Here is a 13743-nt window from a genome sequence, read left to right as displayed (position 1 = left end):
CACCCATGACTTGTTTTCATTACAGGGAAGTTTATCCAGTTAAAACTATCTTTCTTCCCTCTTATTCATACCAAGTAAAAATCAAAATGTCAGCTGTTGCCTCCGATAAGAGTTCCTGGGTTTGAGAGCTTGCTCCAGCTTTGGGCGGCAGCAGCAATGGCTCAAAGAGCTGGGCTCCTGCCCCTCACATGGGTGGCTTGGATTGTATTCCAAGCTGCTATGGGCTACTGTAGATAAATGGGGAGTGAACCAGCAGAAGGAAGCTCTCTCTGGCTCTCTCATTAGTATGTTCAACTAGTTTTAGGCAACAGAATCAAGACTTATGCTTAGTGAAATAAGCCAATTCCAAAAAGACAAATGTTTTCTCTAAGACCTGGTAATTAATACATAATACAAAATAAACTCCACCATGTCTGAGAATCAAACTGATATCTCATGATTTGGTCCCTGCTTACAGTCCTTGTCTGTATTTCTGGGGAACAGCAGGCTTTATAGTTTTCCTTATTATACCTTATGGTTAGTCATGCATTAAGCCTGTGATTACAAAATAAACCGAAAGTATGTTATTGTGAAAATTAAAGAAAAAAGGATGGGGGAATTATTAGAGGGAGGAAAGTATGATTATTATAATTGTATCCATGAAATATATGAAATTTGTTTTCTCTATGTCAATAAAAATATTAAAATGTCCTGAACAGGAAAAAAAAAAGTGATGAATTTCCAGTATTTGGCAACAGCAATTAGTGGTCACTTAGGGGTAAATAAACATAAATTTTCTCAGAGCAATTTAAAGCAAAGATTGAGGCACAAGAAAAAGTATTTCCAATTTCTATATTTAACATAGTGATTAAAATACTATAACAGTGTTAAGAAGCTCAATATTTAGTCATAAAGTAAATAAAAATTTAAAGTTACACTTCATAAAATCCCTTTAATATAAGAGCAACTGACAAAAGAAATCTGCTGATAAGTAACAAACTTTAGTCAATATTACACAAGAATATAAACCACACTCCATAACGTTGTGTTGCTCATCCAAACCATTTTTTCACCTGATAATATGCATTGATACTTTTCACTGCATCCCACTACTGTTAATCTCATAAATACTTAACTATTTCTGACTTGTATGATTACTACCACACTAGAATAACACTCAGATTAAAAAAAAAAAAGAGAGAACAAACTACCATACCTTTTTGTCTCATCAACGGCACGAGTACTGGCTTCTTTCTTTACTAAAATTTCCACCATTTCCTCTTTGTTTTCATTGATAGCAAGTAAAAGTGGTGTGAGGCCATTCTGTAAAGCAATTTACAATTCTCAAAAATACACCGATCTCAACTGAACTGAAAGCCTTACAAAAGATCCTATGAACTTAGAATACACAGTTAGTGAATAAATACAAGCTGCCTTTTCCTCTTCACCCCCACGACTTCCAATATGCTTCTCCTTTTCATTTCTCAAGCTCACTTCCAGCAGTCATTGGCTCCAAATAAGAATGAAAGCATCGGGCCCGGCGCGGTGGCCTAGTGGTTAAGTCCTCGCCTTGCACGCCCGGGATCCCATATGGGCGCCGGTTCTAATCCCGCAGCCCCGCTTCCCTTCCAGCTCCCTGCCTGTGGCCTGGGAAAGCAGTCGAGGACAGCCCAAGGCTTTGGGACCCTGCACCCGTGTGGGAGACCCACAAGAGGCTTCGGATCGGCATAGTATCGGCCGTTGCGGCTCACATGGGGAGTGAATCATCGGACGGAAGATCTTCCTCTCTGTCTCTCCTCTCTGTATATCTGCCTTTCCAATAAAAAATAATAAAAATAAAAATCTTTTAAAAAAAAGAATGAAAGCATCTATTATAGTACAACACAGCCATCTGACTGCTTCTCATTTAGACCCAGAATGTTTTGAGGGCAAGGGCTATATCTCCTACCCCTGTGTCCCAAATCTGTAAAGACATAGTAATAAAGGCTTTGAGTATTTTGATTGAAATAATGACATAAATCATTATCAGTTGGACAGTATTTCTCAATCCTTACTCCCAAGAATATTTATCTTTGGACCTGGAGCGGTGGTCTAGCGGCTAAATCCTTGCCTTGCCTGTATCGGGATCCCATATGGGTGATGGTTTGTGTTCCGGCTGTTCCACTTTGCACTCAGCTCCCTATTGTGGCTTGGGAAAGTGGTAGAGGCTGACCCAAGGCCTTGGGACTTTGTACCTGTCTGGGAGACCAGGAAAAGGCTCCTGGGTTTGAACTTGCTTGGCTCTGGCTGTTTTAGCCATTTGGGGAGTGAACCAGTGGATGGAAGATTTTTCTCTCTTATCTCTGTAAATCTGCCTTTCCAAGAAAAATAAATCATACATATATATATTTACATTTATATATAAAAGAATATTTACTTTTCCAGAAGTTATAAACTATTTCCCAAGAGAAGGATTCCTTGACCTATGCTTGAGAAGCACTGTATAATTATGCAAGGTATATTCCATATTACACAAATCTTTTAACTTTGCTTAATGCCTATTTGCTATAATTTTATAGCAAACATTAATATTTGATAAATTAAGAATTTCAGTAATAAAGTTTTGAGAGGTTTCTAATAAAAGGAGTGGTTTCTTCAGCATTTTGCAAACTTGCTTGATTCTTTTTTATCAATGACAGCTGGACCCAAAATGCTGGGCACTCCTCCAAATGGGTCAGTAACCAATGGGCTCTGAATTAAAAGGCATAGGCTCTAAATGAATTTTTTATTGCTTATTAATGAAAGTCCCAGAAGCTTTTTTCCTAGTATAACATGATTAGTTTTATGTGTCATTAGAAAGCTCACTGCCAAAATTTTATTCTCAATTATAATGATAATCTTGGAATGATAACGCATATTTAGGTTTGTAAATTTATTTTTATTTGGCTGTTATTTTAATTACTACTTAAATTATAATTGATTTTTAGGTAAACAATATATCAGAAATAAAAATACAGTGTCTTATCAGTAAAATGCAGCTTTTAACTTCTAAAATTCAAACCCATTTCTAAAGATTGATATAAAATATAGACTACACTATTGCAAACTACCTTGAAAAATTCCAAGCTTTATCAAAACATGCCACAAAAAAGGATCTGCGAACTCAAATATTTAGGGAGGAAAAGTAGGTGACCTGAATAAGTGTCATACCCATGTAGGAAAAGCACCAAGCCTTATGGAAAAGAACAGCCAATGAATAACGAATATGGAAGAAGGAATTCCAGATGCTTTACAAGGGTGAAATTTCCAACATTTTACATGTTGACTCAATTACAAAGGCAAACCAAACACATGTACAGGCCACATGTAGTTGGCTACCATTGTGTTTTTATATTTGCTAAAAGCTGCTTCCAAATGGTTATACATGAAACAACCATTTGCACGACAAGTCTTCTTTTCTTCTATATCAGTTTTCCCAAGATTCCAGCCCCCCTAATCCATCCACTACAAGAATTCACCAGAGCCTGGTATAATGGCTCAGCAGCAAGCACCAGGATCTCACACAGGTGTTGGTTTATGTCCTGCCAGCTACTCCACTTCTCATCTAGTTCTCTGCTTATGGCCTTGGAAAGCAGTAGAGGATGGTCCAAAGTCTTGGGACCCTGCACCCACGTGGGGAACCTGTAAGAAGCTCCTGGCTCCTGGCTTCGGATCAGTGCAGCAACAGCTACTGCGGCCACTTGGGGACTGAACCAACAGATGGAAGACTTTTATTTTAGATTTATTCATTTTTATTGCTAAGTCAGACATACAGAGAAGAGACAGAGAGGAAGATCTTCCTGATTCACTCCCCAAGTGGCCACAACAGCTAAAGTTGAGCTGATCTGAATTATGTGTCGGGGCTCCATAAACTTAACAGACATGGTGAGAGAGTTCATATCATTTCAGTTAGAGAAAATTAGGTTCATAATTTGAACCACAAAAATGTAACTCTTAATCAAGATTTGTTGATGATCTAAATTTTTCAAGGACCAGCCCCTACTGAGTAAAATATAAAAGCAAATTCTAAAGACCCTTTGAATGGCAGTGAAAGATCAAGACATAAGAGCTCTGATATAAAGCAACTAATGTGTAAAGTACAATAGACATATATAGTAATATGTAAACACATACATATGTATGTACATATATATTAATTCAACACGTACTGTACAAGGGAGATTAGCATACTGGGGAGTAAATACCTACTTAGGTCTCTACTTGCAAATACAAGAAGGACTCTCAATTAAACTTTTTTTTAAAGATTTTTTGGGGCGGAGGGGAAGGCAGGTATACAGAGAGAAAGAGAGACAGGGAGAAAGATCTCCCATCTGATGGTCCACTCCCCAAAGGCCACAGTGGCTGGAGCTGAGCCAATCCAAAGCTCAGAGCAGGGAGTTTCTTCCTAGTCACATGTGGGTACAGTGTTCCAGTCCCATGGGCCATCTTCCTCTGCTTTCCCAGGCCAGAAGTAGGAAGCTGGATAAAAGTGGAGAATCTGGGACACAAACCAGTACCGATAGCGATGCAAGCACGGCAAAGGTACAGGATTAGCCAGTTGAGCCATCACAGCAGCTTCACACGAGAGATCTTGATGGAGTTCCAGCCTCCTGGCTTTGGCCTGGCCTGTCTAGCTGTTTATGCCAGCTGGGATGGAAATCAACGAATAAGAGAGCTGTATTTTTCTAACACTGTCTTTCAAATAAACAAATAAATTAGTCCTAAAAGCAAAGCAAAACAAGCAAAAATCCCCAAACAAATCAACCAGGGGAAGAGTTAGGAGTGAAAATCTCTGATGGGAAAATTTCATGTAATTTTCTTGGGGGTAGAAACAGTCAAAACCTAACATGATTTTGCTATTGAAAGCTGTTTTTCTGCTGCCTGCCCATTAAGACATTCCAGATTTGAGAGCAGAGGTTAGAGTTTTATTCCAATTTCTACAAGAAATTGTAAAATATATCTACTTCCTACCTTTTCTGCAGAATACTATACTTCATCTAAATTATTTCATTTTCCCTCTTGTTTACATTAGTCACCATGTATAGGGTACTACTCTAATTTCCTCAGAACCCTCTTAAAATTGATTGCAAAGCAAACTGACAGTCAACTCTTCTTTCCCAGACTAGGAATTACTGTTTCTCAAAATGGAAAACAGCTCATCTACACAAACTACAAGAAAAAAAAAAGTTAAAATCTTCTAAGTATTTGCCGTTATTATTTAATTTCTAAACGGGGTCTGCATAGTCCTAATTGCGCTTCCATTTTCCCCTCTTAGGCAACTGACAGAGAAGTCATTTTATAAAATCAGTCTATTGTGCAGCCTGTCAACAGCCCAAGATTTCTGTTTAACATTTTAAGCTAAAGAGTTCTATTTCCCATGCACATTTCGCCTTCCTGTGCTTTTCATACTAACTAGAAAAAAAAAATGGTAAGATAAACACCTGAAAAATAAAATTCTACCTTTAACAACCTCAGTGTTTTCACAAATACTTGTCATAAATGCGTAACAGAAAGCTGTAGGGCCCAGCACAACAGCTCAACTAGCTAATCCTTCCCCTTCAAGCACCGGCATCCGATAGTGTCGGTTCTTTTCCCAGCTACTCCACTTCCCATCCAGCTCCTTGCTTATGGCCTGGGAGTGGAGGATGGTTCAAAGCCTTGGGTCTCTGCACCCATGTGTGAGACCTGCAAGAAGCTCCTGGCTTCAGATAAGCTCAGCTGTGGCTGTTGTGGCCACTTAGGGAGTGAACTAGTGGACAGAAGATTTTTCTGTCTCTTTCTCTCTGTGAATGTCTTTCCAATAAAAATAAATAAATCTTAATAAAAGGAGAAGCATGAAATCTAATCTCAGACAACTATTTTGGCATATTTTCATTGTAGGAATGCTGATATTTCCATGTATGGAAATCAGAACATACCTACGAAAATATGTCAACAAATGTATTCTGAATATTTTGAAGGCAAAGTTGGTGAATCCCGTACCTTGTTTCGCACTTCAATATCTGCATGATGTAAGAGCAGTTTTTCTACTAGTGCTCTGTTCTGACCATACACAGCATAGTGGAGGGCGCTATTTCCAAAAGTATCTGTAAGATTTGGGTTGGCACCATGTTCCAGCAAAATAGTTGCACATTCTTCTTCCTGGCATTGGACAGCCTGTCAGGGTTACACCAAGAAAGAGACTGTCAAATCTAGGAACACAAATGAAACATTCCACTATATTTTGTCCCTAATCATTTAAATCCAGCTCAAGCTGAAACGGCTGGCCATGGTATACCTTCATAAGGGGTGTCCTGTTCTCACTGTCATAGGCGTTAAGCAGGCATTTCCTCTCCACTAGCAGAATTACCACTTCCGGATGGCCACTGGCGCATGCCAAATGCAGAGCGGTCCTGTGAAAGGCAGAGGGCTCCTTAGGACATCTCATAGCACACAATGATTCATGTAATGGTAAATATCAGAGAGTATGTTTTGCCTCTTAAACAAGGGTCCAGATCACTATTCCAGGGGTCCCCACCTTTTATCTACAGAAGCATTCTAAGCAGAGGCACAAATGCAGTGCACAAAGTGAAAAAGTAGATTTAAAAGGTGAAGACAGCCTTGTCTGGAAAGAGAGAGAGACAGAGAGAGCCAGCAAGCCCCCTCCCAGTTGCTTGCCTCTTATGAGGCTGGGAAGGGGAGTGGTTACATGGTACTGTCCCCAAGTACAACGTGAGGGGAGAATCATCCTGGGACAATCTTATGTGACGGACTACATGGGACTACACAGAGCAGGGAGGTGTGGCTTCCGGCTTCTGGCTCCAATCACATTCATTGCTTTATTCTCTGTCTTCTAAACAGACCCTTCTTTTCTTCTGAAGAAAGTATAGTATTTATGAGCTCTTACTACTCATTACCTTAATGAAAAAGCAGCTTATGTGAATTAAAAGGGCATGTCTTTAAACTCAGCATAACCTTGTTTGGATTCTACTTTAAGTCTAGTACCATCATTTAGCCTTTCTATGTCTCAATTTTCTCATCAATAAAATGGGGACAAATAGTAGTTAGCAAAATCATGACGCTTCAATGGGTGAATTGATGCAAAGTATTTAGAGTAGTTGCTAGATAAACTATTAGATATATTACTATTTAACAAAGATAATATTTCAATTGAGAAAAAAAGGTACAATTATCCCTTTACTTTTGCAGCTATGTTTTATTTTAAGGATTTATTTATGTATGTAAAAAGCGGTGTTACAGAGAAAGAGAGGCAGAGAAAGATCTTCCATCTGCTGGTTCAATCCCCAAAGGGCCATGAAAGCTAGGCTAAGCCAGCCAAAGCCAGGAGCCAAAAGTTTCATCCAGTTCTCCCATGTGGGTGGCAGAAGTCCAAGTTCCCAGGTCATCAGCAGGGAGCTAGATCAGAAGCACAGAAGCTGGGACACAAATCGGCAACCAAATGCGATGTTGGTACTGCAAGGCAGAGGATTAGTCTGTGGAGCCACCACGCTCCTAGGGAAAAAGAGCTTCAAGATCAAATCCTATTATTTCAATTTTAAATATTAACTAGTTCAAACTGGCTAAGTAAACAATTTTCAATGACACAAGGATCCTGAAGGATAAAACATGTCTGCTACATAATAAATATTCAAGTTCTGTTTGATGATTACATGAATTGGAAGAGCGGATATGGTTGAGTTAAAATATTTTAAAATTTTTTCATAAAGTAACTTTGAGCGAGCAGTGTTGAGGTGAAATAGGTTAAACTGCTACCTGCAATGCAGGCATCCCATATGCTTATTAGTTCAAGTTCCAGCTGTTACTTGCTAACAGCTCTTCGCTAAGGTACCTGCTTGTGTGTCATCATGGCAGGTTTTGACCTGCACAGAGACAAGGTGAGGGAGACACAGCATCCCAATCCAGCTCCTTGTTAATGTACCTGGGAAAGCAGTGGAAGATGGCTCAATTACTTGGACCACTGCACCCCACATGGGACCCTTGATGATGTTCCTGGCTCTTGGCTTCAGCGTGGCTTAGCCCTGGCCAATGTGGCCATTTGGAGAGTGAATCAGTAGATGGAAGACTTTTGTCTTTCTCCTTGCTTCTCTCTCTCTTTACCTCTCCCTCTGTAACTCTGCCTTTCAAATAAATAATCTTTCAAAAAAAGTAACTTTAAGGTTTCTGTAGTATTTATAATGATCATGCCATTTTTTATTTATATAAGGACACACTAAAATAAAATTGTGTGTGTGTTGTGTGTAGCGCATCTAATTGTAATTTAAAACATAAACATTAAAGGTACACATATTAAAACCTATGAGCACAGATGAGACTCCCGGTATCAACAGGGAGAAAAAATAACTACATAAAATTAATAGAAATTATTTTTATCTGTAAGATCCACATTTCTGCTCTTCCTGATGATTCATAATAAACTTTTGGGTCCACACTGTAGTGCAGCAGGTAAGAAGTGCTACTTGTGACGCTGGCATTCCACATGGGGTGTCCCAGCTGCTCTGCTTCCCACTCAGCTTCGTGCCAATGGCCTAAGAAAGCAGCAGAGGATGGTCCACATCCTTGGGCCACTGCCACCTGTGTGGGAGAGCTGGAGAGGTTCCGGGCTTCAGGCTGGCTCAACTCAGCTCTTTGTTTCTGTGTTTCTCTTTCTCACTATAATTCTGACTTTCAAATAAAGAAATATTTTTTTAAAATTTTACTGTAAATTTTAATTCTATTTTTTGTTTAAAATTTTATTTAAACAAGAAGCCGTTGAACTTATCTGGACAATAAGATGCTGGACTCTATGCTTGGTATATGCTTGCAATGAAAGAATCTCAACTGAACTTGAACTGGGAATCCACCATCGGAAGAGGGTTTGGGGAGGGGTGGGGGGACTCCCAGTGCCTATAACACTGTGTCACATAATGCAATGTAATTAAAAAAAATTATTTAAAAATGTTATTTTAAAACAAATAGTGTCTTTATTTCCTAAAGATATTTTAGTAAAATGGAACTGAAGTGTGTATACACTTTTTAAGTATATTCTCAAAAACTTGGCAGATGGAAAACAGTATTTCAATCCTGCTTGAAATTAAATTCCCTCTCTCTTACCAGGAACACTAAATATTTTTTCTATGTTTACTTGTAATAGATCTGCAAAAAAGTAATTTGTCCAGTTTCAACTTGGAGTTGGATTTTTACTCTTCTTTTCCAAAAAATCTTCTGTAAAATGAAGATACATTTTTCATCTGAAATATGTTGCAAACATCTTCGGAAAATGTTGTCATTTTATTTTGTTATTTTTCCTCATAGATTCCATATTTGGTTTTTACTTTAGTAAATCAACCTTCAGCATGTTTGCTTTTGAGGTCATTCTTAGGAACACCTTAGCTGACATAAGGTATTAACAGGCTTTTGTGTTTTCTTCTGGTCCCTTTTGCTTGACATATATCTAAAACTAGAAATTTTATTCTTCCAGGAACTTAATTCTGTGTCTAAAAAGTCCGGAGAATAAAATGCATAATTTGCCTCAAGAGTCAAAATTCTGACATATATTTGGGTCTTTCTGAATTTTCTTTTCATTCATGTATGCGTGTTTTCAACTGTCAGTATTGCTAGTGATGTATTTGTGGAGATTAAAGTGCGTGTTCACATCTACAAGGACAAATCTTCAACACGTGGCTTAGCTAATGAGGTCCCAACAGAAAAAGCATGTCGCAACTCAAAACCACCCTGATGCTTGTAAAACTGAGAATAACTTCCACCTCAGTTACCTTCTAGAACACCAGGTAAGGAGCACCTACACACGGGCACGCACGGACACACTTCTGCTCCTTTATCCCGCAAGTTGACACATGCCTGGCCACGACCCCCGGCCCCCACCGGGATCGCCGCCCCTGACCCTGACCCTGACCCCTCGGCCGCCGGTTCGCGGCCCCCGGTACCTGTCCATCTTGTCTCGGTCATTGACGCCGCTTTTCCCGAGCAGCAGGAGCTGCTGCACGCGGGCCACATCGCCGAGGCGAGCCGCTTTGTGGATTTTTCCGAGATCCTTGTCTCGGATGTGGTATCCGGCCCGTGATTTGTCCTGTCCGCTCCAACTCTGGGCCGCGACCGCGGGCGACTCTGCCCGGTGACTCGCCAAAGTGAAGATTTTCCTCATCGCTGACAGGACTGCGGTGCAAACGCGCGCCTCAGCTCCCGCCCGGCTTCCCGCCGCCCTCCGGGGCCAAGAGAGGCGTGGCAGACGAGCAGACCGGGCCCGCCACCACACCGCCACCGGAAAGCGGCGAGGCCTCCCACTTCCACGCTTGTAACTGGGAGGGAGGGGAAAAAAAGAAGAAAAGCAAAGTTGCTAAGCGCAAGTGCGCAGGCGCGCCTCCTGCGGATTAGCGTGGGGAAGGGAGAGAATGCGCTGCGCGTGCGTACAGCTGCCCCAGCGGCCAGAGGTGCTCAGCGCGCATGTGCAGGGCACGGGCGAGCCAGAGTTAGTGGGGGAACTGCCTGGGTGTTGCATTCGTCTTTGCTAAAGCAAAAGGGGTGTTCGTGGGTACACAGTCCTGGCGCTCGACTGCGGGATCCCTGACAAAAGTCCCCTGGAAGGTATCTAAATGTTCTTATTCCTCGGTTTATGCATCCTCTGCTTCTTTCTGGGCCGTCGTTGGTCACGTTGGCTCAAAATGTAGCAGAGGCCACAATGAAAGGCTGTTTCCTTGGCTTCAGGGATTGTGGCAATATGTACTATCCAGCGCAAACTTAGGAGAACCCATTGCACCTTTTCCAGAAGAAATGAAAACGTATTTCTGCAAGCCTGCTATAACCTTCCTCTTGCCTACCCTTAGAGGGATGCTTTTTTGCATCGTTTACATTTATTTTCCCCAGTTCATTTTTTGTTTTTAAGACTTATTTATTTCAAAGATTTTCAGAAGAAGAGGGAGAGTCGAGGAAAAGAAAGCTTCCATTTGCTGGTTCATTCCTCTAATGGTTGCAATGACTGGAGCTGGGCAGGTGGAAGCTGGGAGTTTCATCCCAATTTTGCACATGTGTGCAAGGAGCCAAGCAATTGGGCCATCTTCTGCTGCTTTCCCAGGTGTATCACAGACCTGAACCAGCACCCATGTGGGATGCCAGCTGTTGACCTAACCAGAATGCCACAGCTCTTATCTTCGCCATCTCCCTCTCCCCAGTTCCTCCTTAATCAATCCATGATTATTGTGTTACATGAAATTGTGCTTTATAATCTATCAATTTGTGTGAATGTTTTGCTGGATTTCCACTTGGGGAATATATTTGTATTGTACAATGGAACAAGATTAGAGTTTTATTACTTTGCAGTATATTGATTTGGTGTGACAACAACAACAAAAAAATCCAAGATAATTTGAAGCTATTTCAACTTATACCATCTGTGAATTTACTTCCCAAGATGCCTGCAACAGTCAGGGTCATGCCAGGTCAAAGCCCAGAGACCAATGCATTATCTGGGTGTCCCATGTGGGTGTCCCATCCAGGCACTTGGGCCATCATCTGCTGCCTTCCCAGGAATAGGAAACTGGGCTGGAAGAATAGTACTTGGGACTTGAACCAGCTCTCCAGTACTGGTTGCTAGTGTCACAAGCAGCAGTTTAATGTGATATGCCACAACACCAGTCCCTTGAGGGATAAATTTAACCAAAAAGACGAAAGATCGCTACAATGAAAGCTGTAAAACATTGATGAAATTTTTAAAAAGATTTGTTTTTATTTGAAAGGCAGACATACAGAGAGAGAAGAAGAGGAGAAGAAGAGCTCTCCCGCTTGCTGGTTCACTACCCAAACAATCACAATGGCTGGAGCTGGGACAGTCTAAAGCTAAGAGCCTGGAACTTCTGGGGCTCCAATGGGGGTGAGACGACGTGGTCTGTCCTTTGCTGCTTCCCCAGGTGTGTTAACAGTGAGCTGGATCAGAAGTGGAGCAGATGGGACTAGAATTGACCTTCTTGTGAGATGCAGACACTGCAGGTGCAGGCACATGATGAAAGAAATGTAAGAGGGCATTAAAAGTGGAAAGATTCTTCAGGTTCATGAAGTGAAGGAATCAATATAGTTTAAAAAATTCATACTACCCAATTCAATGCATCCCTATCAAAATACCAATGACATTTAACTAGGGGAAAAAAACTAGTAGAATTCATATGAAATCACACACACAAAAACCTGAAAAGGCAAAGCAATCTTGAACAAGAAGAGTAAAACAGGAGTTATTACACTGCCTGATTTTAAAATATATTATACCCCAGCTGTAAGCAACTGCTTAGGTTGCATTGTACCTAACCAAGTGTTACAGTGCTGGGAGAAAAGCAGCTAATACCTGGTAGGCGTCCTGGGCTTGGTTAATGCCAAATTGGTGCTAACTATACCAGTGTCACAGCGTAGTTGCCTATTTTCTTTTTCTAAGATATGTGAGGGACAGATACCAGAATTCCAGCAGATAGGGTCTGGGGAACCATGCCCAAGTGTGCGAGGTAGCTGGGTAGGGTGGGTAGACAGGCAGGACATCAGACTGGCACAGCACACTGCCAGAACACCAGGCTTGGGGGTCTGTGGATTGCTCAAGGAAGGGGTTCTGGAGATGTGTGGGAAGGAAGTCTGCTGAAGAAGAACATGACAGGTGAGGAATGACTTCTGGGGGGACTTCCACCAACCAGGCTACTGCACTTGCAAGTAAATGAGGGAGCTGAGATTGGGTGGTTTACAGGAGGGAGACTGGAGAATCTTTTGAGCCCAAACAAATACACCCACTCATGTGGGAGCTGAGTTGGGCGATATCAACCACCATTGCCCACTGATGCACACAAAGGCCGTGGCTGGGGATGACTGGCAGGGCTCAACCATAATAACCATCAGTGAATGTCAGGGCAGAGTGTGGTGCATGTTAGACTAGGTCATGACAGTAATCAGCTCGTGAGAGAACTGGATCTGGGAGCAGATTATGTAAGGGATTGTTAGCTGACCCCTGTGGGAATGTCATATCAACTGATTTTTTGAGGGTTGGGGTAGTGGTGAGCTGACAAGGATCTGAACAATGCTCATGGGCACTAAGGTTGGGAACAGGCCAGGCTAGTCCAGGATGTAGCACCCATAGGCATATCCAAAAACTGGATGTGGGGCAGGCTGGGCTGTAAAATCCACTAGCACAAACAAAGGCTAGGGCTGGTGAGCAGACTGTGCAAGGTAAGGGCCTAGCACCTACTGGCACATATGAGGTCAGGGTCTGAGAATGAGTCTGGTGGGGGAACTTAGGAAACTCCTCCGGTGGGCCATAGCTCCCGCTGGTGAGCATGTGAGTCAGGGCTGAGTGCTGGTCAAGCCAGGCAGGACTGCTTCATTTGTTGGCAGGTGTGTGTGTGTTGGTTCTGGGGGCACAGTCAGGGCCAGGCCAAACCATAGCACACTGGCATGCACATGGCTAGGCTGTAACATTCACCAGCAAGAGTTGAGATGGAGGTTGGGCTGGGCCAGGCCAGGCTGCAGTATCTTATGCCAAAGGCCAAGACCAGTGATGGGCTATGCTGGGCTGGGGGCAGTAAACTGGGCTGGACATTACTACAGTATCACTCAGCATGGATGTGGCCTGAGTCTGGGATGTCCCTTACTGGGCTGTGATTCCAGGTTCCACTGGGGCTTGCCAAAGTGGGTGTAAAAAATGCTGAGCTAGGTCTTGGCACCCAGTGAACCACATGAGAGTTGTGTCTGTGGGTGGATCAGGCAAGACTGTACTGTAGCACA

At 42.0% G+C, this 13743-nt stretch overlaps 1 protein-coding gene across 1 annotated transcript in view; it reads right to left on the bottom strand.

The window, feature by feature from the left end:
- Positions 1-10287, bottom strand: part of LOC121161609 (ankyrin repeat domain-containing protein 26-like) — an 87485-nt gene extending 77198 nt beyond the window's left edge. The window contains exons 1-4 of the mRNA XM_040988091.1: positions 9921-10287; positions 6275-6389; positions 5980-6153; positions 1196-1302 (exon numbers count right to left, since the gene is read on the bottom strand). Of these exons, the coding sequence (XP_040844025.1) occupies positions 1196-1302; positions 5980-6153; positions 6275-6389; positions 9921-10138 (614 nt within the window). The 5' untranslated portion in view covers positions 10139-10287. The remainder of the gene's footprint in view (positions 1-1195; positions 1303-5979; positions 6154-6274; positions 6390-9920) is intronic.
- Between the last annotated feature and the right edge of the window lie 3456 nt (positions 10288-13743).

Source organism: Ochotona curzoniae, unplaced genomic scaffold, assembly GCF_017591425.1.
Source record: "Ochotona curzoniae isolate NIBS_2020 unplaced genomic scaffold, NIBS_Ocur_1.0 contig_4797, whole genome shotgun sequence".
Taxonomy (NCBI): domain Eukaryota; kingdom Metazoa; phylum Chordata; class Mammalia; order Lagomorpha; family Ochotonidae; genus Ochotona; species Ochotona curzoniae.
The sequence above is the reverse complement of the archived record's forward strand: the minus strand, read 5'-3'. Positions and strand labels throughout refer to the sequence as shown.